Below are 23,042 nucleotides of genomic sequence, written 5' to 3' on the forward strand. Positions count from 1 at the left end.
TAAATAAAAATTTAAAAAAAGAGAGAGAAAAAAACCTTGGTTGCAAACCAACAGGGATTCAACTAAGAAGAAAATGTGAAATTCCTTTTATTAAGATTTTCAGTAGAACTTAAATTGTAACCCCCGAGTGAGTAGATACTGTCAAATCCCTATAGATTTTACAAGCTATATCAGATAGCAGATGAGCAGTCAGGGACTCTGGCCCCAGAACTGATAAACCCTGAATCTAGAGCTTTGTTGAGTGTTTTTTTCTTACCTATATACTAGGTAGATTAATACTCTCCCTTCTCTTGCTTTGCCCTTGATTCTCCAAGGAATACTAAGTTAACTTTCCTTAAACAGTTTTGAGACATTCATAAAAGTTCCACATGTGAATTATTTGCTTTACTTTTTCCCCAAATGGCATAACACAACTTGTTTTTTTTTGTTTGTTTGTTTTGTTTTTTGTTTCCACAAACTATCAGTTCTTTTGGAATTGAACAGTGCTGCATAACACAACTACTGAATATTGATTTTTTTCTTTTACATTTATTCAGGCTGATTTTCCATTCTATAGGTTAGTGGCTTAGCCATTTTACTCTCGTAAAAAGAAGAACTCTCCGAGTGTTGAATGAAAATTCATTTGTCCTTCTTACTTTCTTCTCACCCTCTGCAGGGGGAATTTTCACTCTAGTGAGCTTTCAGAAGATGTATTGTTATACCCTGCTGAGCCAGAACAGGAGACTATGGATGATTAAATACCAACAGTGTACTGTTTCTGTACTAAACATGGAATTAGCCATTGGCCTCCACCTAATGAGCCTATAATCTAATTAGACAGATTGACAACACCCAGGAGGGAAAAGATAAGAATGCACATCAGCATAGTAAGTTGAAATGGAGAAAGTGGCATATTAAGATATTTAAGAATGTAAACTAACTTACAATTGAAGCATATTTTGCAGTTTCCAAAATGTTTTTATAGTCATCGTGTTATTTTCCCTGTATTATGACCCCAGAGGTTTAGTGGGCAAGGATATTCCATACATAGTTGGGTCTTAGACACCAACAAAGTATGATGTGAATTCTCAGTTTTTAACAGTAATGAACCTCTTCCTGTAATTAATTTTTCTCTGAGGACCTCATTGCTCACTTCAACATCTTATGCACGCAAACAAAAGATATTCAGACTTTTTCCTTCAAGTAAAAGAGATACAACATGTTTGGATTGGTGTAAAAACCTCAAAGATGTTTCTACATCCTCTGTTGTCTTGAGAAAACATCAAGCCTCTTGGGATCACTTCTTAGGTAATACTACATTCCTTCATCTGCTCCATACTTGAAAGTAAATGAGGTCCCAAAGTGCTTATCTGTAGGAAGTAGTTTGAAATTAGGAGCCTCAGAGATTTGCCTTGGAATCCTGTTTCATTACATGTCAGTCTAACTACATCTGTTTTATGTGTTTATGGTTTTCCATCACAAAACAGTTTCATTTGAACTTCAATGGTCATGTGAATTCTTAGCACTGTAAATTCTTGGTTTATATAACTTGGTTATCTAAATGACATCCTTAGAAAAATTATATCATAGGTCTTGTGCCAAGAAGCTTTGAAATACCTTTAATTCAATATTTCTTAATAATAAAAGATACTATTCATTGATAAAATAAAGTGAAACAGCTTCCATATATATTTGCTGCCTTCCTTCCCTTCCAAAATCAGTGAGGGCTGGAGACAAAAACCTGACTCATGGCAAGGGAAAAAACATGATACATAAAATATTATTCATTCTGTGTATTGGCTGTGAAATATACCTTTATGCAGCCAGACAGAGGTATACAAGATATGCATACAGGGATATATGAGCTAGTGAAAAGAGAACATATTATTTTTCCTTCTATCTAGTACTTCCCTCAATGTCTTTCTTCTTTAAAAAAATAGAATGTTTTATAGACCTAATTCAACACACACACACACACACACACAGTTCTTGAAAAGAGAGGTGGGGCATAGTGGGAAGAAAGAGAAGACAGGTAGAGGAGTATCATGATATTATACCTTAGAGATGGTGACTTTAAGAGTTAAATAGTTCAACCTCCAATCAGAGCAGAAATACCTGAGAAGCGATTAATCAGATTCTAATTAGACTTCCAGTTCTGGGGAGCTGAATATTCTCTTGGAAAGTAGTAGGACGGCCAAATAAGGGTTTGGATCTCAGCCTTCCCATATACTAGTGGCATGAACTTGGGTTAGTTTCTCAACTTTTCTGAACCTAAGTTTCCTTGTTTGTGAAATAAGAATAATTATCTCTATCCCACAGGGTTATTATAGATTAAATCAGATACTACATATTAAGAGGTGGCCCAACGCCATTAAACTCAATGAATGAATATTATTATTAGACAATCAAGTTCTGTCATTAAGCTTGTTTTTATAATGAACCAAAATCTGTCTCTGTATAACTTTTAGCCATTTGTGGCTGTTCTCCCATCTGGAAAAACCTAGAAGAATCATGGAAAAGAAGGCTGCTCCTTCTTCCTTTTGGCAACTATTCAACGACTGAAGTACTTTGCATTCTCTATGTTGTGGATTTTAGCATATAATTCTTTCCCTTTCCCATCCCATTGAGTTGTTAACAAGTACGAAATTTTTCGCTGACAATATAAAATAAATCCTATTGCTACCACTTCTTCTTGAAAAATAAAATAAAAAAGGGATTCATGAAACACTCAACAAAGAAAATACAAATTACAAAATTGAGAACTTATTTGTCTTTGATGGGAAACTGTATGTAGAGGTTGACTCTTACAAACATAAACCTTACATAAGCCTTGTTCACATATTACCTAACTTAGTCTTAATTCCTTATGACTTCAGAGTTATTAAAATAATCTTATTAGGTTAAAACATTCCTAACTTGCTTCTCCTTCTGCATGAAAGGCACCATCGTCCACCTCATTGCTCAAGCATGAAACCCAAAGAAGCAAACATACTTAAGTCCTTCTTCACTCACCAATTTAATGCAGACAACATGGAACACTGATTCCATTGTCCACGTATACGCCATTTCATTTCCACTTTCTTCTCCCATGGTTGTTAGAGCAGAGCTTCCAAAAGATGGATGCCCAGCACACAACAAGCCCAGCAACAAATAAACTAAGAAAGTAAGTGCCAGCACCTCACTCTCTTATGGCCCTCTGATTGCCGACTGCTTTTTCCCACTCAATGAGCCCAACTGGGAGCTCTAGGGCAAGGGAGCCCCTTGGTGGGGAGGGAACGGGAGAAGATAGGTTCAGAGAGGGAAATGGAAGCGATGTCAAACATTTCTTACTGTCTCCTCTAATCCCTTTCTGTTTTTCCACAATTCATATTTTATAGTGACTCCAGATTTATCTTTCTAAAATGCACTTTTGATGAAGTTGGCAGCATTGCTTGCAAGCCCTCCATGCCTCCTAAGTGTGTTTTCTAGTTCCCTTCCCTATTAAGCTCCTGGCAGCCTTTCACCTCAACTTCTGTTTCTGTCTTCCTTTTGTGCTGCCTCCTAGGTTCCATGCATGACAAACAGCCTGTGGTTTTCCATGTCCCCTACATGTGGATCCATGCAAGGATCACGTTGTTTTCATCTTAGAAGCCAAGATCCTACCTGGCACAGCTCATGGCTCAGAGTAAAAGCTCCTGGATATGTCTGCTGAATGAATGGATGTCTGCACTTTTGCACACAATACTCCCCATACCTGGAATGCTTAATAAGTTCATAATCTCCCTTCAGGTCTCTGAATCACACTTCATCTGTGAAATCTTTCCTTGCCTCTCCCCATGCTGTCTCCCTCTGTAAGAGGCTCATTCCTCTGTCTCCCTCAGGAGTCTATACACATCTCTTATAGTATTTATCTCTAGGTGTCATTTGAAATTGTTCGCAGACCTCTGTTGCTTTGCCAGATGGTATATTCGTTTAAGATAAAGTCTGTATTATTTGGCCAGGAGTTCCCAGACCTGAAAGGATGACTGATGTGTGGTAGGCACTCAGTGTACACCCAACATGTGTATTGAGCAATCTCATCTAGGGGGTGAGAGGTAAAAATGTAAAGTAGTTTTTTTTCTCCCTACAGTCACTGTTTTCAACCTCCAAAAATTCCCACTCCTTAAGGATAGCTTGGGAAAATTCTTAACTTTGAAGTCACCTTTGGCTATAATATGCCCAGCCTCATTAAAGCCTCATCTTTAAACTGGATTTAAATCACTTTCCTCCTATGCTCTGCATGGGCTTGTTCGTAATGGGACGCTGACAGCTTTGAGGTGGGTGAGGCATGGTCTGTCTCTAGGTCACTGCTTCATCTCTCCCTTACTCTTCAAGGTCTAGTTCTTCCAGAGAGGAAGTCTTTTTTATTTAGTTGGCTGCAATGATGTTGGTTGTGGCTGCCTGTCTGATGAATGGTAACTGGCCATTGAAGTGGCAGGTACCTAGGGGCTGGCTCTCTCATGGGATGGGTCTGCACATCCATCCCAGGGTCAGTGCAGTATTTGGTTCAAGTTTGACCTCTTTCATATCCATCAGTTGCTGCCATATTGGAGCCTGTTCATGCTGGATTCTCCTTGCCCAGTAAGCAGCTCTCTTGAGTGTATATGAAGGATGGCTGGCCCAAGTCAAGCTCTCTTTCCCACAGAAAACTCATATAGCTTTGCCTTGACAAATCCTGGGTTGTAATGGCTTCACTGTCATGTTTTTTTCCTCTATCTTTCCATCTCTGTCCAATTCACTCCTCTCTTCTTTTGATGGGCAAGAGAAGCAAGTCCACTCACTGTCTGAGTAAATGTCCAATTTGGAAATCAAAATGCTATCTCTCCTTATTTTAGACAACCTCAGTTTCAATGAGTGATTATTCCCTTAGGCCCTCTCTCCTCATTTGAGTTGAGGTGGAGATGGGAAGCACCCCTCCCTCTCTCATGGAGACAATTGGATTACCTCTCAACACATGCACTGCATCCCACATGAGGAACACTACATTGAAGATTTTTTTTCCCTCTCCAGCTTCTTTGTATATAGAGGGGGGTTGGGGGGGGGAGTTTATTGTTGTCAGGCAATTCCACAGTAGCCCTGGGAGAGGGTGACCAGACCTAGAGCCACTTCTATAAAGAGCACCCACTCAACATCCTATTATGAAATTTGCTGAATAAATGAAGAAGAAATGGATATATCTATTTTGAGTAATTATTAATAGATAAAAATACCGATGCTGTGCAGTGAGGTGCTAGGTGGATTGTGAAACAGAACAAGATTAGTCAGGGATAGAAATCCAATGTGAAGTGCTGGACTTCCAGCTCAGGCCTCAGTTCCCAGTCTGCCATCTTTGTATAAACTCCTCTTTTTTCAGCACGGCACGTGTTCACAACATTAATTCATAATGCCACTGCACATATCAATAAGAGGCCAGAATCACCACCCAAAAGTCAGTTTTGTATTTTTTTTTTAGAATTTGCAACCCTGAATAGGAAGGAAAATGTCATTTCTGCCAGAGGCACAGTATCTTGTTCTGCTCTTATGTAAACTCACTGTCAGGCAATCCCAGAAACTGCCTCCACTTGCCTGGGGGCAAAATGTCTCCTTTTCATAGAAAAGTGTCACCTTTTCTCTAGGAAATGGCAGGTGGTTATTTTTTTCCAAAGGAAAAATGACCTTTGCATTTTGTTAAAATATATCGAGGACCCAACCTTGATGAAAAACAATGAAAACAATTCCATGTCTTTTAGTTTGCACTTGAGGTCCTATTTTGTAAATTCTGAGATTATATCTGCCATCACTGATGGAGCCTGTAGGCAAATGTCAATGACCCGAACATCCTGGCACTTTGTTTTCTAGGAATGCTCACTGCACACAGGATGGATTCTTATAATTCCAGCTCTTGCTACATCCTGCACCAACTTCATTATTCTAACACTTCAAAGCTTTTATGTCCCAATCCAGGATCACAATCTTATACAAGTCCATGAGAAACTGCTCTGAAAACATGCCAGTTGTGCTACATGGTGTGTCTATCCATCACCATGCTTGAAAGTAAGTTAAGTGTTTCATATTAAATTTGGAGATGTGGCAATCTAAGTCAGTTTCTAAAGGCCCAATTTTCTCTCATGAGAAAATTGGAGAAAATAGATCCAGTTTTTTTCCAGTTGTTTTTCCCCCCAGTCAAGTGAGAAAACAGGAAAGAACAACAACAAAGAAGCAAGTGGAGTGAAAATTTCAGGGCCCAACACTTTAAAACAAAGAAGGAAGGAAAGGTGATAATATGGAGAAAGACAGTTCTAGGATATTAATCTTGGTTTCACAAAACAAAGTTCCCTCTTTTATTTTTTATTTTTTGGTCAATATATGCGGTGAAATGTCTTTCTTTCTGACAATAGTTTTTGCCATTAAAAAATGCAAACCTCACCTTACAGAGCTGGATTTTCGAACAAAGTAGTAAATTAGATGATGACACAAGATTTACCGTGTGTGCTCTTGTCAGTTCATGCAAATCCTCAGCTGGCGCATGTGAGAGGCACATTAATTACATTGGATATGGGAATAATGTTTCTGCAGCTGCAGCGGTTTTGATATGTGCAGACTCCAGCTCGTTCCATCTCTAATTTCACTGGCAGCTTGCAAAAACCAGCAGAATTACACTTATAAACAAAGGTCTGCATGGCAATTTATCTCCTATTGACTTCCGTGAAGCCTTCTTGTTTAGAATGCTAAGAGATTTATAATTATGAACTAAGATCTAAGACTTAGCTGATGAAACAGTAAAAGACATATTTCTTACCTCTTTTTCTCACTTATACTGCACACATCTATAGATGATGACATATATGTGAGTATCTATAAAATTAAACTATTCAAAGACCATTTACAAGCCCACAATCTGTAGGAATATGCACCAGTATCCTATATAGATATTTGATTCAGGGAGTATTATCTCTTTTCACAGAAACATTTTGTTTTTTTGCCTCATACAGTTTCCAACCATCTTACCCATCTTAGACTTTTCTTTCTGTTTGTTATGATTCAGGATTGGCATGTTTTTATTTTGGGCTGGGTTATAATATCAAAAGGTGAGGAACTTCATTAAACAATTGAAGATTAGCTTATTGATGTCTCTAACATGTATCCAGTAAATAAGAGTTAGAATCCAATGGCATACCTAAATGGCACCCCAGCCCAATGTCAGTGGTATATGCACACAAAAGAGGTTGAGTGTTCTATTTCACCTGCTAGTCTACCAACAGAATAAAAGTTGTCAACATGGCTCCATCATTCTAAGAATTTTCTGGTTACCTCATTTAAAATAAAAAAATATATATATTTTAAGAAGTTAAGAGATGTTTTGTTGTTAAGTGTTCCATGTAGCATCATTTCATTCCCAGGGTCCAAACGGTAAACATCCTAAGCTGTTCATAAATCTTTTCATGGATCTATAACTCCCAGAATACTAAAGCTTCCTTCAATTTATTGGAAGATAGTCTTATAAATATTGGAAGATAGTCAAAATATAAATTTTGAATGATTCCATATGTCATGCCCTATTCTAAGAACTTTATATGTAATAACTCATCTAATGAAATGTTTGGTTAAATTAGACAAAAACAAGCCTTAAATAATTCTCTAAGGGCATAAATAATCATAGAAAAATCTATGATAGTAAATAAGCCTTGGGAATTTATTAATGATGGAGTCAGATATAGGCCCTGATGTCAGAGAGCTTATAGTGAGGGGGTAGGGAGGGAGGATTGGAAATAACAAGTCAGCTGAAGGAGGGGACAAGTGAAAAAAAAAGCACCCTTTATAAAAAACAGATTGTTTCCTGATGAATGGAAGGCTCAGTTCCATTAGCGATGGGAAGGAGAGTAATAGGAACGGAATGAATTTAACATTGTCTATAAAAGCACATACGATGATCCAGACACCAGAATCTGGTCATCTTTGTACCTATTTGGAGTATTTTGTTTTATTTATAAGTGAGGGAATTGGTGATCTTGGCCCTAGATCTAAGAAATCAAATTGCTAAAAACTTCTTAAATGCATTTATATAATACCATTATTTCAAACATGTCTAATTTAAACTGTAAACCTTCCACCAGTATAATGAAAACCAACCACTTCCTCCATGGAGTAGGTAATAAAAAGACAGCATTAACCCCATAATCTTCAATCCATTTCCATTAAACTTAAATAATAAGCTGTCATATTTTTAGAACGCCAACTTCATACTCAGTAAGATTACTCTAATGTAACATCCCTGGTGTTATAACATCTAGCACCGTTCTGAGCTCTGTTTTTAGGCTGAGTAAGAGCCCCACCTCCTTTCTTCTTTAGCTCCTAGGAGGGCCAGTGAAACTGTACTGTAAATTACCATAAAGCTTTTATGCAGAATAACTTTAAAAAATAATAGTGATAAAAGTACATTTAAAAGTGCATTGACTTCCTTGATTTAATACGTACAGTGATCATGAATATTGTAACTTAATTACTGTGTAACTTACCCAAGTGGGCGCCAATACTGAAACTAGAAACAAAGTTAAAGTAACAACCTTTGCTATATCTATGCTAAAATGGAAACAAAGTTCTTAAGCCTAGGGCAAAGAGGAGCACTAGATAGGACTTGTGTAGTAGTGAATTCTTCTCCAGTGAGCTTTTATTTAGACTGTGATTTTAAATGAAGGGGTCATAACTAGCATTGTACCAAAAAGGAAAAGGCAGAAATGTGCCAAAAAAGAGGCACTGAAATAGCATTTATTTGGGTTACAATGACCTCTTTTTAAAAACAAAATGCTTTATTGAAGCATATCATGATTTTAAGAATTGGGGCCACAATTTTTGGTTTGGTTTGTAGCCAAAATCAAGTATTGTGCCAATGATGGCAGCTGTATTCCCTATATATCCTTTTAAAAGGAGGGCAGAAGACAGAAAGTGTTCCATGTGGGTCTTGCCATCTTTGAGAGATGTCCTGTGATTGATCTGAAAGACATATTACTTGTAGGAGAGATATTAGGTATTTGAACAACATGAAGTGAAGTTTTAAAAGTTAGGTGTGTTTGGAAAGAATCAAGAGTAGATATATTGATAAGCTAAATAAGCACAGTTTATTTCTTCTCTACTGGAGATATTAGTATTGGTCAGTTGGCTAGAAATTAAATTCTATTTTCCAGCTTTTGCAGAGCACAAGATCTTTTTTTTGTAGCATCTAAAGTTCATAAATGTCTAAAAAGGCACAAATCCCCCACAATTGGGGTACAAAAACCCCACTATCAAGGGGTAATTTGAAAAGTATCTAACATAGATCTGAATCTGAATATTTTGCTAGATCTTACAAATTGAATTGCTACAACCACTTCTTTTTTATTAGAAAGAGCTGGAGACCTGGTGATGTTATTCCTTGTAATCTCTGGATGTGGTATTTTGATTCACTATTATTTATTTGCAGCACAATGAAAATTGGAAGGTAAAACATTAGCAATGATTCTGTGCCACAAAGGTAAAAAGATACAGTGTCCACGAAAGTAAAAGATCATTTTCTCAGGGAAGTTGGAACAAAGTCAGGTAATTCAGAAACAAGAAAGCCACAGGAAGGATACTGCAGTAGATGAAAGATTCCTAGAAATGTTTTGCCACTTCTCCTATTAAAACATGGGGCCTAGTTTCCCTGCCCTTGAATATAGGCAAACCTAGGACTTGCTTTGAGCAGTAGAAGAGGTAGAAGTGATGCTGTGCTGTTTCCAGGCTAGGCTTTGAGAGGCCTGACGGTTTTCCTTTTGGTTCTCTTAGATCCCTAACACAACTTGGAAACTGGTCCAGACACCTTGCTGCTGGGACCATGTGGAAAGAGAGATGCCTTACCAGCCCTCAGGAGTCCCATCCATCCCAGCTGAGGCATTAACTATGAGTGAAGTCACCTAGCACATCCCCACCCCAGGTGGGCTTCTAGATTACTGTGGCTGCACGAAAGTCCCAAAGTGAGCCTAGAAGATGAGAACAACATAGGTAAAAATGTGGAATCATGAGTAAATATTTGATTGTTCTTTAAGACACTGAGTTTTGGTGTGGCTTGCAATAGAAAATTAAATAGATACTTCAAATAGAACAATTACATTTCTCTGATTCAGTCACCTGCTTCTGGACATTGACAAAACCATCTAAATGTGAACACTTGAGGTGGAGGTGGGTGGTGATGAAGCACTGGCTGATTCACTAAGATGTTTTATAAGGCAAGTCAATCAGTAAGACAGCAGTTGGGACAGAATGACACAGGAGTGTGCTCAGAATTCAAGAGGAATTCTGCTCTGGTTACAAGTTATGAGGTAGAGGGAAAATGGGGCACAAAAAACATTTGTGAATTACTTCTTGGGCTTTCTCGTTACATATAGCTCTTTCTCAGGAGATATTTAATTATTAACTATGGAATTTTATTAAACAGTTAAAGAGCTAAAAATGGCTAGGAAGATCAAATGGCTAGGAGAAACCAAATGGTTAGGGGCAGGGTGGTGTGGGAAACCACTGCGTGACTATTAACGGGAGAGTCAGAAGCAAAGTGCAAGCTGTAAGAGGAGCAATGACTGTCCTATTGCGAGCAGAGCAGTCACCTGTTCATCCAGCACTCACAACCTCAGGTTAACCTTTGCTGTCCCCTAGAAAGCAAAAAATAACCAAGATTTCAAAAAGTGTGAGTTATGGATAGAGTATTAGCAGGGGTTAAAATCCCCAAGGAAAGAGAAATTGCTCTTGATTCAATGCCCTAGACTGATATGAAAGATAAACATAAGGATTAATTGGCTTTGTTCTTTTGGGTAGATGGCCATAGACTCTATCCCAAAAGTTGGTGCCCAGGAATATTCATAAACACTCCTTAAAAGTAATGCTGAGCATAGGCTCTATTGAGAGGTGGTCAGGGTAGGATGGAGAATGTTTAAGTTGTACAATAGATGGGAAAGGATTTTTCTTGTTACCACTCCGTGAAGCCATTCTCAAACTTCAGTAAGTGTAAAAATGCACATTCTAAGACTTCTAGTTCCAGATGGCAGACTGAATACACATGGCTATCTTCTTTAACAGAGACTTTAAAATGCATAAACCCACTGAAGTGAAGAGAACCTGAGAGAAGCCATTTACCTGACAGAGGGGCCATTATATGACATGACAATTCAAGAGAATTTTAGCATATGGAATAAAAATAAAGGGATGATAACTAATTTATCATGGTTTTGGAAGGTCTGTTGTAGAGTTGGGGTTGGCAAACTATGGTCATGGTACCAAACCTGCTGCTTGTTTTTGTAAATACAGTTTTACTGCATCATGCTATACCCATTTGTTTGTGTGTTGTCCAAGGATGCTTTCATGACGACAGAGTAAAATAATTGTGACAGAGACTACCTGGATCTTAAAGCCTAAGATATAAACATTTGGCTCCTTACAGAAAGCATTTGCTGATTCTTGCTCCAGTGTGTGTATGTTCTTAATGTTTATTTATTTATTTTGAGAGAGAGAGAGAGCACAAGCAGAGGGAGGGGGAGAGAGAAGAGAGAGATAGAGAATCCTAAACAGGTTCTGCACTATCAGTGCAGAGCCTGATGTGGGGCTTGATCCCACAAACCATGAGATCATGATCTGAGCTGAAATCAAGAGTTAGATGCTTAACTGAATGATCCACGCAGGCACCACATGTTCTAGTGTGTTCTTGGAGGGGAGGATAACACAGATAAGAAGGGCTCTCAGTTGCTCTGCAGAATCTCAGAAAGGCTTGGGATTAGGAGATATCTGATACAAGTATGTAGAAGATCCTCCTGGCGGCACTGCATGGAGAGCACCCACCACCTGCCCCAAGTTGAAAACTAAGGGTGTGTTTAAAAAAATGGCCTCAGACTTTCGTATTCTGGCCCTGGCTAAGAGCCCTAGAGAAACTGTTCAGTTTCACTTTTAAATATGGACAACTGAGGATCACAACACATATGAGAACTGTGCTCTAGTAAAAATGAGCTTTAATAAAAAAGAGGTACAATATGATTAACATGGGACTCTGCTCAGGAGAGACACAATGGAAAATCCCCGAGTGTCAGATATACAATTGGCCTCAGACAGGAATTGGATGACAAATGACGCCCAGAAAAAAGAAGACCCTCTAGAGGATCTAATATGATGGTGCTTTTGGAGGAAAAAAATACAGATTTTAAGAAAAATATTGCAAGTAAGAGAGAAAGACAAAGCCAAACTTCACAAAGCTGTTTAAGGGGGAAAATGTATTAATATATGCGAGTGGGGTCAGGAACAAATTTACAAAGTCATGGTAATGCAAAAACTGTACAAATCTGACTAAAATTAGTTGTAAAATTCTACTGGGAAAATGTGAGAAGGCAGATGGGAGACAAGAGAGCTAAGCTTCATTTCTTTCTAAGAGGAAGTAAATATAGGTCATGTCTAAATCTGTTAAATCAAGACAACAGTATAAACACATTAATTGGAGGTGTGAAGGTATTTACCATCTATAAGAATACAAACTGATTGAGTGCCTCTGGGATATGGGTCTGGAGGGTGGGGACAGGTAGAACTTGAAATGTTTCATGCATTAAAAATATTCCGATGCTATTTTTTCACATACATGTATTGATTTGACAATTTTTAAAAGTGCATAAATGCACATTCCCCAAAACCACTTGCAGAAATTTGGAATCAGTAGGCCCAGGGGCACAGAAATCTGCATCTTTAAAAAGCTCCCCAAGTGATTCTGACAAAAGTATTCTTATGCCTCTGCTTTCAGAACCACAAGTAAAGAGGGTAGCCAGTAAAAGGGTAGCAACAGTGATCTGCTGAAATGGAAAAATACCAGGAGGTAGAGATGTTAAGATGTTGGTCTCCTAGTCTCTTGCCATTTACTAATAATATGGATACATTTTAGAAGAGGGTCAGTAAAATCCAATGGGTTGTGAGTGACCTCATAATTCAACCCCTGTCTGGGTAGAAGAACTTCACAGACAGGCCAGATTTCTTGCCTCTTACATTTGTTGAAAACCTCAAGCCTTGATTCAAAAATTAGCCTGGGGAAAAACATGAAACATCATGTAACAAGAGAAGCTTTCTCAGGAAGGATGTTAGATAAATAACTATCAGACTCTGCAGTTCCCATGTAAGCCTTAGTATATCAATGTTGCTGTTTAAAATAGTTTAAAGAACATTATCAGGATCTCTGCTGACAACAAATGATTGCCAGGACAGGTAGAATACATGAAGAACCAGAAGCTGGATGGTTCCTGGGCACTGCGGTAATTTCTCCTAAGAAGCTTCTTCTGGAACATCACAGGACCATGGGGGATTGGCTCAATTAGTTGTGAAAAAGCAGCCAGAGGCACGATGTCCTCATGTTCTCCTGTTCTCTATCCCTTCCCACGAGTCACTCCTGAGAAAGAAAAAATTCCCACCCAACCCTTGTTCTTATTGTATAGGACCCTTGGTCAACTTTTTAGTACAGTGGATCTTTCTTTGCATCCACACAAACGACTGACATTTCTTTGTCTAAATTAGAGATAACCTAAGAGTTTGAAAATTTGATTCAAATATTTTCTTGCTTATTTCAATGTCAAATGAGACAACTCACCTTTTAAATACAAAGGATTTACTCTTATATCTGTAGTGTCTATCTTAAAAACTTCTTTTTTTAAAGTCTATTAATTTATTTTGGGTGAGAGAAACAGAAAGAGTGCACACACACATGGAGGGGCAGAGAGGGAGGGAGAAAGAGAGAATCCCAAGTAGGCACCGGATTGTTAGTGTGGAGCCGGACATGGGGCTTGAACTCATGAACTGTGACACCATGACCTGAGCTGAAATCAAGAGTCAGACGCTTAACCAACTGGGGCGCCCAGGTGCCTCGAAATCTATGTTTTGTATTTGAGGATATACGACTATATATTATTCTTTGATGTTTGCTATAAGTCATAATAGTTCTTCTTTACCAGTTATGATTATCATTTTATTTGATACTTCACATGAATGTCTACTGAAGTTGTAATATTGGCATACACTGTAAATCATTATCTAGGCATTCCCTACTACTGTGCCTTTGTATATATTGTTTCCTCTTTCTAGAGCTTTCCTTATTTGTCCACCTAGCAAGCAGCTCTTCATTACAAACTTTGTCAGGCATCATCTTCTCTATGAGACATAGTCAACTGTCATTCTTCTCAGTCAACTGACTGAGCCACCCAAGTGCCCATGTACATATTTTTATTATTGCGTTGACATATTCTTTAACATGTCACTCATTATTTCTATAGTATAAAATTCTTAAGAATAGAAACATTCATCTCTTCATTTCTGCATGCTTAATAACTAGCAGCATGCCTGCGACATATGGCTATTCATAAAATATTAGCTGAATGAACTGAGGCATCATTCCTAATATAACTTGTGCAATGTCACAGAAATGTGTTTACATTTTATTTCAAATGATCTCACAATTAAAAATGAACATTTAAATTGTTTGATTTTAAATTGTTAATTGTTAAATTAATCATTCCTACAAAAGCCTAGTGAGATTATATGGTTAGGAATACCCTTTTCTTTTTAAAAAATTTCTGTTGCTTCCTCCTCCCTCTCTCTTGACTTCGTGTCAACATCATGGTTATGATATATTTATCCTATTCATATTGTGTTATGACTACTTGTTCATCTATCTGAGGTCCTTCCTAGATGTAAACTCCCTGAGAGCCAAGCCTTGTCATATTCATCTTTGTGGCTATCAAAACGAGGAGCTGAACATGTGTTCTAGAGTTAATGAATAGGAATGAATAGGAGATGGTTAATAGAGTTAACTCCTAGGTTCTTCTTTCTCTATTTGGACCTGTTTTGTGATTACCTTAAATGAAGAAAAGCTGCTCAATTATAAATAAAAGCTTTGATTTTGTTGTTGAATGAGGCTTGCTTGGATTGTGTGGCTACAGCAAACTAGCACAATGATTAAGAAGGGGAAAGGCTTTGCTGTGCAAATGTCTTATTCTGTCTTTTTAAGTTTACATCGAAAAAACTCTTTTCTAGTTTTGAAACATGGAATAGTGGGTTGGAAAAAATAACTATTCTTCATTATGGAAAGAAATAGGATTATTAAGTCTTTCACTGAAGTTCAAAAGCTTTGAGGATTACTTTCTCTCTACTAGGAAGGTATTAATTCCATAATTTCCTCTTATTCTAATTGTCGACAATAAGATGATTTTTATTGAGTCATTTAATATTTCTCTGTGATTTTTTAACCATGAAGGTGTGGCTACTTAGTAAAATTATCACCAGATGAGCAGTGGAGTTGGACACTCTTTATACTTAACTCTCACAGAAAATTATATACACATAGTTTTTACAAGTGTAGTGTTTAAAAAATATGGTGAGTTAGTTTTAAAGCTTCACTCAGCTTTTCAGTAGATGTAACACATATTAAATGGATTATTACTCACTGGTGAGTAGCAGTGACAAATATATTCATTAGATGAAACTGAAAGAGGTTATTTCTGGAGGAATCACTTAATAAATGGTAATATTCACCATTTGGTGAATGGTAAATTCACAAACATAGACCACACAGATGTGATAACTTTTCCTCAAAAGTAATTCTCTAATCTGTGTTTCTACCAGGGCCATTAACTTTGGTGAGTTAATATCATAAATTAAATCAGTCTTGTGAAAAATGTGAAATGGCAATATAGTTGTTTGGTAATATAGTTACAACACTTTATATATTCTTTCTAATGTATTTCAAAAACTACAGTACAAAATTCTTGAATCAGTATTTTAAGTACACAAGATCAAATTTGATTTCTTCTGGAGCACCTGGGTGGCTCAGCTGGTTAAGCAACAGACTCTTGATTTTGGCTCAGGTCATGATCTCATGGTTTATGAGATGGAGCCTCGTGTCAGGCTCTGTGCTGACAGCATGGAGCCTCTTTGGGATTCTCTCTCACCCTCTCTTTGTCCCTCCCCGGGCTTGCACTCTCTCTCTCACAAAATGTTTTTTAATTTCTTCTTTCTTTTTTTTCCAGATAAAGAAACTGGCATTTATAAATTATGGGATTAATCCAAGGTCATGGGCCAGGTATGAGAATTTAAAATCAGACAGCAAAACCAGACTTAGTTCATTACTTTTTTTTTCCCTCTACCTCTACACACCTTTAATATGTTACATCCTCTGGTCCTTCCCAATTTGCTTCTGCATCTCCATGTTAAATGAATTTTTATTCTAATTTGATAGACATCCAAGTAACTGCATATGAAAATGGATTCATAAGAACTACAGGAAAAAACCCCCTATATATTAACTATTGATGGAGACATATAAAGATGAATTCTATTCAACATTTTTTTCTATGAGATGAACATGCATATTTAAATATCTAACCTGGGCAATTCAGCATGAGACTATCATAAGATTAATGCAGATTTTAAAATATCAGTGGTTGAATATAAGGTAGGAAGTATGAAATGTTAATCACATCTCTAAGAAGGAACCCAAAAAATAAATTAGAAAAGTGTCAATCTCCAGCGTGTATTAAATCCAGCAAATACAAGGGGCAGTGGGAAAAATGAGACAAAAGTGATACTTAGAGCTATTTTCAAAATACTTCAATTTTATAGTCTTAAACTAGAAGAAATGTAATTTCTGGTTTCTCTAAAGTAAAATGATCTTTGACTTGCAAATTAAAAACACAGAAAGGAGCTCCTCCTATTTGGTTTAGGAAAAATAAATAAGAAAGAAAGATGTTGTAAAACATATTTGGAAAGCAGGAAGGAACTCACCTGTTTCCATTTTCCCATCCTGTGCTGCAGGCCCATCGGGAATGACACTTTTCACCTGCAGAAACTCATCAGGCTCATCTCCACCAATGATAGTGAATCCAAAACCCATGTTGCTCTTTTTTAGGGTGGTGCTGAGGAACGTTCCCTTCAACTGGGATGCATCCCGGGTGAAGAGCGGTTTTTCTACATTGGCCAATATAAGTTAAAAAAGAAAAAGCATGTTTAAGGCAAGTTCTCACACAGAGGAAAGCCAGATACTGAGCAGCAACCCCAGGGGGAGGTGTGGGCTTCTCCTTTAGTAAAAGCAAGCATGGGGTGACCAGATGGACACAGAGCAGTCCCACGCATCCAGGAAAGGCGAAGAAGCTGCCTGGTTTGTGGAAAGATTTTCTGTCAGGCACTGTTTCCATTCACTAAAGTAGCCCTTCTTGGGCTTTTTAAAAAGGGCTGAGTCAACAGGTTGTCAAAGCCTACAGAAAAAGAGGAGCCCAAATCATCCAGACACATCTGGATACATTCCTCTTATTCTAAAGGAGGCATGTGTGAGTGGCTGGTCCTGCATAAATCCTTGAAGGGATAAAACTAGAAAGCCAAAATGGACTATTTTATTTTTAAAAGAATAGGAGCCATGGAATTCTACCATCTATTCAAATATCTCAGTTGTTTAGGAGTGCCTGGATGTGGGACTGAGTTAATACATTGTGAGATGCTATAAAGTAACCAGATAAAGTTCTACTAACCTGATAGTCTTTAGTAAACTCTAAAAGGTGAGCAAAAGGCAAGCTGATATTTCTATATATAATTATGAATGTAAAGGTAACACATTTTGTTACAATATTGTTGATTCATTCAAATCATATACCTAAATAATCTGAACAAAACTTGCCCCCACTTATCTAGGTTTTACCACCTAGATAGAATTGTTATAGAATATGCTTTTCCAGCTATGATCTGTAATCAGTATATTCCTAAGCATATTAAATGCTTAAAAAATAACAGTCCTGCTGGGAAACAGAATTAATATCTGCCTTAAATGCCATCTCAATCAGGTATGTGTGTGTATATATATGTGTGTGTGTATGTGTGTGTCTGTATATATATAGGTACATACACACCCACTTTGGGTGATATGATTTGATATTTATAACAGTCACACTGTTAATAGTAACTTAGCTAAGTATTTTGGTGCTTTTGCTGTTGTTACATTTTGAGTGATATGCACTAGATATAATAAGTCATCATATGGGAATTTTACTTTATGTATTTACACATCACATATTAAATATTAAAATATTAAACATAATTCTCTATTTTACATTTAAGTTTATTTTACATCTCTCTTCTTTAAAATGCGAATGAAACATGCATATAGCTTTGCCATCTACATTTCCTTTATAAATGTAACATTTACAATTGGACAGAAGTTTTCGTGAGACCTTTACATTCATTGTGATTGTACAGAAGTGGTAAGGTGTTCATGCTTCATTTATGAGCAAGAGCCCACAAGATGTGAAAAGTTTGTGCAGCAACCATCCCACTACGTGGCTCCAAGGTGTAGTTAAGTGCAGTGAGCAGCCCCGGACATACCGAAGGGCAAGGGTCTCCCTGTGCGGTCTCGCAGACAGTAAGACAAGTCATTCACACTGCGTGACCTCTCCCGAACAGCGTGGGGGCGGGCAGGTTTGGGCCTAGGTAATGTCGATGAGGAGCCGTCTACTGTCACAAAGGAGAACAAGCCTTATTTTTGTGCATGGTCTTTGAAGACAAACCTATGAATTTCTATGAATCTGCAGTTCACAGTACCACTGTCAAAACCCATTAATCTCCACCTGGCAACATGCTGTAAATTCCTGCAAGGTACTGCCGGAGGCTTTAACTTAATCCATGGTTGCTAAGTGCATTAGTTTAGAAACAGAGCAACCACCCAGCTAAAGCTAATAGAGGGCTTGGGGAAAGCACATCGATTAGTTGAAACAGTCCAAGCTAAAGGCATATTTGAAGAGCGGGCAGTTTGATAGATAATTCTCCCCTTTGAAACACTGTACATTGACATGGTACTTACCTCGGAAACCTGGGGCCTGTAGGGGCTTTGTTCCAAGTTCTGTGTGGGGCATGTTATGCTGCTGTAGCTTCCTTTTTGCTTCCAGGACAGGGTTTTCAAACTGTGTTCTTCTATTTATGTGGCTGAAAAATAAAACTTCAAATTAGGAAAACAGTGGGGCAAAGTCATTTAAGAGAACATATGTATAGCTCTATGGAGAACAGGTGATTAAGAGACACCTTATGTGATTAGTCAAATGTCGCACCAGGTATGAGGTCAAGTCTCTGCTGGGGCCTGGCCTGTGGACAACTCATATTTCTGTGACAAGAGCAGAGTTCTCAATGGCTTGATAATATGTTATTGTATTTAAATCATTCATGATTCGGCCAAAGGAACTAGAATGTACACTTGCTTTCTGGTCCACTTGTGTTAGTTTGAAATGAGTTCGATCCATTAAAACAAATGGTCTGGGTTGCTAGCGTGGCTCAGTTGGTTAAGCATCTGACTTCAGCTCAGGTCATGATCTCATGGTTCATGGGTTTGAGCCTCACATTGTGCTCTGTGCTGACAAGGTGGAGCCTACTTGGGACTCTCTGGTTCCTTTTCTCTGTCTCTCTGCCCTTTCCCCTCTTGTGCTCTGCCTCTCAAAATAAATAAACATTCAGAAACATTACAAAAATAAAACAAATGGTCAGCAAATGAAATGTATACAAATGGTGTTGAAAAGAGTATCATCTCAGCTTTGCTAAGTCCCCACATCTAATAAGATAAGTTAAATTCACTGATCACTAGCAACCAGCGTCCATACTTTTTAGACTCAGACAGACCTGGACTGAAGGGTTGGGATATAGAAGAAAAGACTCCCAAAGATATTTATGGAAGTTGTAGAAATGCCTGTAGGAGGGCTGATACTTAGATCACTCAAATGTAGAGTATTTAAATTAGATATGATGAGATGATAAACTCACAGATATCAGATTCATAGCTGTAGGTCAGCTAACTTGAGGGCTTCTAGTATAAGAATCCCTTATAGTCTGCTTACAGATTAGTGAATTCTTCTATGAAATTTAGAGCTCCTTGTCCTTGAAGAGGGTAGGAATCAACAACTCTGCCTCATGGCAGCATCACATAGCTCTTTCTCTAGGATATAAATCTCTCCATAAGAGGGCTAACATATATATTAGTTTTGATTCTTTGTACAAACAGAAATAGGATTATGGTATGATAAGCCTGAAGACCAAAGAGAAGGTAGAAGAGGAATGAACAAGTCTGAGTACTTAACTCTGTGCTAACTACAGTAGATACATTTTCTCAGTGTAGTTAAGTAATAGTCTTGAATCTGAATCATTGGTGTTTTAAAGGCAATGAGACTGACATGCAGCAGGTCGGATGACTTGTTCTAAATCTCCTGCCTAATAAGTGGCAAGGCTGGGATCTGACCATGCCTAGTTCTAAACTGCAATTCTTACATACCTTCTCTTTCCAATGTATGAGTTCACACTGGCAAGTGCACCCACGCACACACTCATATACACAGATTCCTCTCGTTATGTCTTCTAAAAGTACATATCAGAAAGAAAAGGAGGTAAAAGAAGCGAAGTCTCAACAACCAATTTTTCATTATTATTAATCAGATACTTCCTATCAAGACAGAAAAGCAGTTGTCAGAAATGTGATACGATTACTGCAGTATCTAATTACTTCCCCATGGGGTGGGGGGTGGGGAGGAAGGTAGCTGCCTGCCACACAGTCTCTGGAGTCAATTGGCGCTGGATTCAAAATCTAGCTTCACTGCTTGATTAGCTGTGTGATTAAACCTTCATCTGTTGTATGGACATTATATTGCCTTCCTCCTGGGCAGGTTGTGAGGGTTCAATGAAATAGTGAGTACTGGTGCAGGGGATCAAACACAGACAGTTCAATAACTAGCAGCAGCTCTTACCATCCTGCCACCAGCAACCCAGTCCTATCCTTACCATCATTGTCAGCATTCTGAGTCCATAGGAAAGGCTTTATGGGATTGCGGGGGAGGGATTTAAAAGCCCTTTCTCTCCTATTGCTTCTGGTGCTATTTAGGAAGAGGGTGGTTTATAGCAATGTTCTTTGGTAATAGAACTCACCAGTACAGAGTTCAAAGTAAATCTGCCTTATGTAAAATTCTTTTCAATTGGATGAAATGCTGTAATGCTCTTGTGCACAAAGGAGTCACCATGATCTGTGGCGTGTAGTGAGCTATGGCATGTGGTCTTTCAAAGCTTCTTTGCCCTGGAAACTTTGACACCTCCACTCCATTGCAGGAGGTTTAGAGTTTGAGGTTTGTCTTCCATCTTCTCCACTTTCATGACCCCTCTTATTAAAATCCCCTGAGAATCAAGAGCAAAAGTAAACTATTGGAACCTCATCAAGATGAAAATCTTCTGCACAGCAAAGGAAACAATCCATAAAACTAATAGGCAACCGACGGAATGGGAAAAGAGAGTTGCAAATGACATATCAGATAAAGGGCTAGTATCCAGAATCCATAAGGAACTCACCAAACTCCACACCCAAAAATCAAACAACCCAGTGAAGAAATGGGCAGAAGACATGAACAGACACTTCTCTAAAGAGGACATCCAGATGGCCAACAGACACATGAAACGATGCTCAGCATCCCTCCTCATCAGGGAAATACAAATCAAAACCACACTGAGATACCACCTCACGCCAGTCAGAGTGGCTAAAATGAGCAAATCAGAGAACTCTAGATGCTGGCGAGGATGTGGAGAAACGGGCACCCTCCTACACTGTTGGTGGGAATGTAAACTGGTGCAGCCCCTCTGGAAAACAGTGTGAAGGTTCCTCAAAAAATTAACAATAGAACTCCCCTATGACCCAGCAATAGCACTGCTAGGAATTTACCCAAGGGATACACGAGTGCTGATGCACAGGGGCACATGTACCCCAATGTTCATAGCAGCACTCTCAACACTAGCCAAAACATGGAAAGAGCCTAAGTGTCCATCAACAGACGAATGGATCAAGAAGATGTGGTTTATCTATACAATGGAATACTACATGGCAATGAGAAACAATGAAATCTGGCCATGTGTAGCAACATGGATAGAACTTGAGGGTGTTATGCTGAGTGGAAGAAGTCAGGCAGAGAAAGACAGATACCATATGCTTTCACTTATAGGAGGATTAGGAGAAACTTAATGCAGGACCATGGGGGAGGAGAAGGGGAAAAATAGTTGGGGAGAGGGAGGGAGGCAAACCATGAGAGACTCTTGAATGCTGAGAACAAACTGAGGGCTGATGGGGGTGGGGTACAGGGGAAGGGAAGTGATGGGCATGAAGAAGGGCACTTGTTGGGATGAGCACTGGGTGTTATATGGAAACCAACTTGACAATAAACTATGAAAGAAAAAAAAAAGAAGAGGAAAAAAATAAAATCCCCTGGAATCTTCCTATCACCCAAAAAAATATCATTCCCGACTTTGCCCTTCCTTATCTCTGTAACTTCACCTTTGGCCGCATCACCACATGCCCCTTTTGCTTTGGGCACACTTGGAGCTACTCTCTCACTGACAACACTAGGCCAGTGTTCTTATCTTTTCATGTGAGATTCAGTGTATCAATACTGCAGCACTTGAAGCAAGACCACCTGGGTGTGAGATGGTGTCTTGGACAAATTCCTAAACTCCAGAGGCATCAATATTCTCGTTTGTAAAATGGGGACATTACTATCTGCTTCTTGGAATTGCTGTGAAGATCAGAGAAATAAGGATTGCAAAGCATAGATATATAGGGAGAACCCCACAATTGTGAGGTCTTATTTATTGTTTATCCTTCAAGGTCTAGCTATTCTTTATCCCTATTATAATTAAGTGCTGCTGTCAGGGTCATTATCATCACGATGCTTCTCTCATCTGTGCTTTAACTCCTTTCCTAGCCTCCCCTAACAACACTGCCAACCTGCGTTACACTCTTCTTCTTGGCTCTCATAAAACCTTGAACAGAATTCTTTTGTCCCAGCTTCTTTCTTTCTTTTCTTATAACCTGTCTCGTCATTAAGAGGATTTGGGGGTACTTTTAAGCCACAAAGACAACAGAAAGGAAAGAAAATCAGGCTGACATTAGTTGAATCCAGATAGAAGATCCATAGACAAACTTGATAATACAGGATCCTACTTGTTTACTAGCGTTATGTTACAAATGAGCTTTGAGCATTCAGGCTGGTAAT

At 38.4% G+C, this 23,042-nt stretch overlaps 1 protein-coding gene across 1 annotated transcript in view; it reads right to left on the reverse strand.

The window, feature by feature from the left end:
* The window catches only part of MAGI2 (membrane associated guanylate kinase, WW and PDZ domain containing 2), a 966,486-nt gene that overhangs the window by 291,454 nt on the left and 651,990 nt on the right, over window positions 1-23,042 (reverse strand). The window contains exons 9-11 of the mRNA XM_077746976.1: window positions 18,839-18,960; window positions 18,364-18,492; window positions 16,777-16,959 (exon numbers count right to left, since the gene is read on the reverse strand). Of these exons, the coding sequence (XP_077603102.1) occupies window positions 16,777-16,959; window positions 18,364-18,492; window positions 18,839-18,960 (434 nt within the window). The remainder of the gene's footprint in view (window positions 1-16,776; window positions 16,960-18,363; window positions 18,493-18,838; window positions 18,961-23,042) is intronic.

The sequence above is a fragment of the Crocuta crocuta genome, unplaced genomic scaffold, assembly GCF_008692635.1.
Source record: "Crocuta crocuta isolate KB4526 unplaced genomic scaffold, BGI_CrCroc_1.0 scaffold396, whole genome shotgun sequence".
Taxonomy (NCBI): domain Eukaryota; kingdom Metazoa; phylum Chordata; class Mammalia; order Carnivora; family Hyaenidae; genus Crocuta; species Crocuta crocuta.